The sequence below is a fragment of the Orycteropus afer genome, unplaced genomic scaffold (genome assembly GCF_000298275.1).
Source record: "Orycteropus afer afer isolate SDZICR_OR568_19922 unplaced genomic scaffold, OryAfe1.0 scaffold01137, whole genome shotgun sequence".
Classification (NCBI taxonomy): Eukaryota; Metazoa; Chordata; class Mammalia; order Tubulidentata; family Orycteropodidae; genus Orycteropus; species Orycteropus afer.
This window is the reverse complement of record NW_006922724.1, coordinates 89,306-91,897: the sequence shown is the minus strand read 5'-3', so window position 1 is coordinate 91,897 and position 2,592 is coordinate 89,306. Positions and strand designations below refer to the sequence as shown.

At 42.6% G+C, this 2,592-nt stretch overlaps 1 protein-coding gene across 1 annotated transcript; it reads right to left on the bottom strand.

The window, feature by feature from the left end:
* Positions 1-427: 427 nt before the first annotated feature.
* Positions 428-1,372, bottom strand: LOC103212878 (olfactory receptor 7A17-like). The gene has a single exon (XM_007958805.2). It carries the CDS (start codon positions 1,346-1,348, stop codon positions 428-430), a length of 921 nt encoding a protein of 306 aa, XP_007956996.1. The 5' UTR covers positions 1,349-1,372.
* Between the last annotated feature and the right edge of the window lie 1,220 nt (positions 1,373-2,592).

Genomic DNA, 2,592 nt, shown 5'->3' with positions numbered 1-2,592 from the left:
TAACATATCTGTCCTGGAGGAAGTGCACCCGAGATGCTCCTTGGAAGTGAGAATGGTCAGACTTTGTCTCATCTACTTTGGTCATGTTGTCAGAAGGGACCATTCCCTGGAGAAGGATGTCATGCTTGGTAGGGTGGAGGGTTAATGAAAGATGGGGAGGTCTTCAACGAGATGGACTGACACGGTTGCTACCATGAAGGGCTCAAGTATAGCAGGGATCATGGAGCTGGCATGGGATCAAGCAGTGTTTCATTCTGCTGTGCATGGGGTCACTGTGAGTCAGACATGACCTGACGGCACATAACAACAACTACAACATGAACTGGTGAAATTATCATGATTTAGTCTTTCATAATTTTGAGTTCTATTGCTCATGACCAATTCTCTTATCTTGAGAAAAATGATTCTGTTACACAGAGAATATTAGTCAGCTGAAAAGTTTTCTTAGGGCCTGCTTTATGTCCTTGTTCCTAAGACTGTAGATAAAGGGGTTCAGCATGGGAGTGACCACAGTGTATATCACTGAGGCTATTGCACTTCCCCTGGAGTTTTGGGTAGCAGCAGAGCTGAAATAAACTCCAAGCCCTGTACCATAGAACAAGGCAACCACTGAGAGATGAGACCCACAAGTGGAAAAGGCTTTATACTTGCCCCCACCTGATGAAATTCTCAAAATGGAGGATACAATCTTAGTGTATGAGAAAAGTATCCCAGTGAGTGGAATAACACCCAGAAATCCACTTGAAAAATATGTCACTAAGTCAATGAGGAAGGTGTCAGAACAAGCAAGTTGGACGACCTGATTAAGTTCACAGAAAAAATGAGGTATTTCCAAATCTGTACAAAAGGACAGTTGCAAAACCATTAAACCATGTAATAAAGAGACCATAACACTCAGTAACCAAGATGCCAGAAGTAGAAGGCCACAGAACTTGGAGTTCATGATGACCTTGTAGTGCAGGGGGTGACAGATGGCCACAAACCGATCATAGGCCATCACTGTCAAGAGGAAGCTGTCTAATTCTCCAAAAAGAATGAAAAAACACATCTGGGTGATGCATTCTTCATAGGTAATCACTTTATTCTGCATCTGGATGTTCAGCAGCATCTTTGGGACAATGGTGGAGGTGAAACAGATGTCTGTGAAAGAGAGGTTGGAGAGGAAGAAGTACATGGGTGTGTGGAGGTGGGGGTCCATGATGATGGCCAAGATGATGAGTAGGTTCCCAATGAAGGTGATCAGGTCCATGGACAGAAACAGCCCAAGGAGGAGGGGCTGCAGCTCTGCCTCATCTGAGAGCCCCAAAAGGATGAATTCTGAAACATATGTTTGGTTTCCTGGTGCCATGTAGCTGGTGAAAACTACTGGAAAAGAGAAAAGAGAATCAAACTTGGCTATAACAGATAGGCTGTTTTTATATTCTAAATGTGCTTAATTTATTAATTCTTATGTATTATCTATACATCTAGTGTTTGTCAGCTGAGAATTTCGTGGAATCTATCTCCTCCCTGATTCTGAAACTGACTAGCCTTGCTTGCCTCTAATGGCTAACTTTTTCCTGAGGTAACATGTTGTTGTTAGCCATCACGTTGGTTCTGCCTCCTAGTGACCCTGAGAACAACAGGATGAAACCCTGCCCCATCCTGCACCAGCCTCACAATCCTTGCTGTGCTTGAGCCCGTCATTGCAGCCACTGTGTCTATTCATCTCATTTAGGATATTCCCTTTTTTCCCTCTGACCCTCCACTTTACCAAGCATGATATCCTTCTCCGGGGAATGGTCCCTTCTGACACATGACCCAAGGAGATGAGACAGTCCGGCCATTGTCACTTCCAAGGAACATTCCAGCTGGACTTCTTCCAGGACAGATTTGTCTGTTGTTCTGGCCGTCCATGGTGTTAGCAGTATTTTTTGCCAACACCACCATTCAAAGGCATCAATTCTTCTTTAGTCTTCCTTACTCATTATCCAGCTTCACATGCACATGAAGTAATTGAAAATACCATGGCTTGGGTTAGGCACACTGAGTTTTCAAAGTGACATCTTTGTCCTGCAATACTTTAAAGAGGTGTTTCACAGCAGATTTACCCAGTGTGATATGATTTCCCATTTCTTGACTGCTGCCTCCATGAGTGTTGATTGTGGATGCAAGTAAAATGAAATCTTTGACAGCTTCCATCTTTCTTACATTTATCATGATGTTGCTTATTGGTCCTGTTGTGAGTATTTTTTTTTTTTCTTTATGTGAAAATGTAATTCTTACTGGAGACTGTAGTCTTTGATATTCATCAGGAAGCGCTTCAAGTCTCCTTCACTTTCAGCAAGCAAGGTTGTGTTATCTGCATATCTCAGGTTGTTAATGAGTTTTCCTCCTGTCCTGATGCTGTGTTCTTCTTCATAAAGTTCATCTTCTCAGAATTTTTGCTCAGCGTACAGATTGAATAACTATGGTGAAAGGATACAGCCCTGACACACATCCTTCCTTATTTTAAAAGATGCAGTGTTCTCTTGTTCCATCTGAATGACGGCCTCTTGGTCTATGTATAGGTTCCTGAAGAGCACGTTTAAGTGTTCTTGAATTTCTATTCTT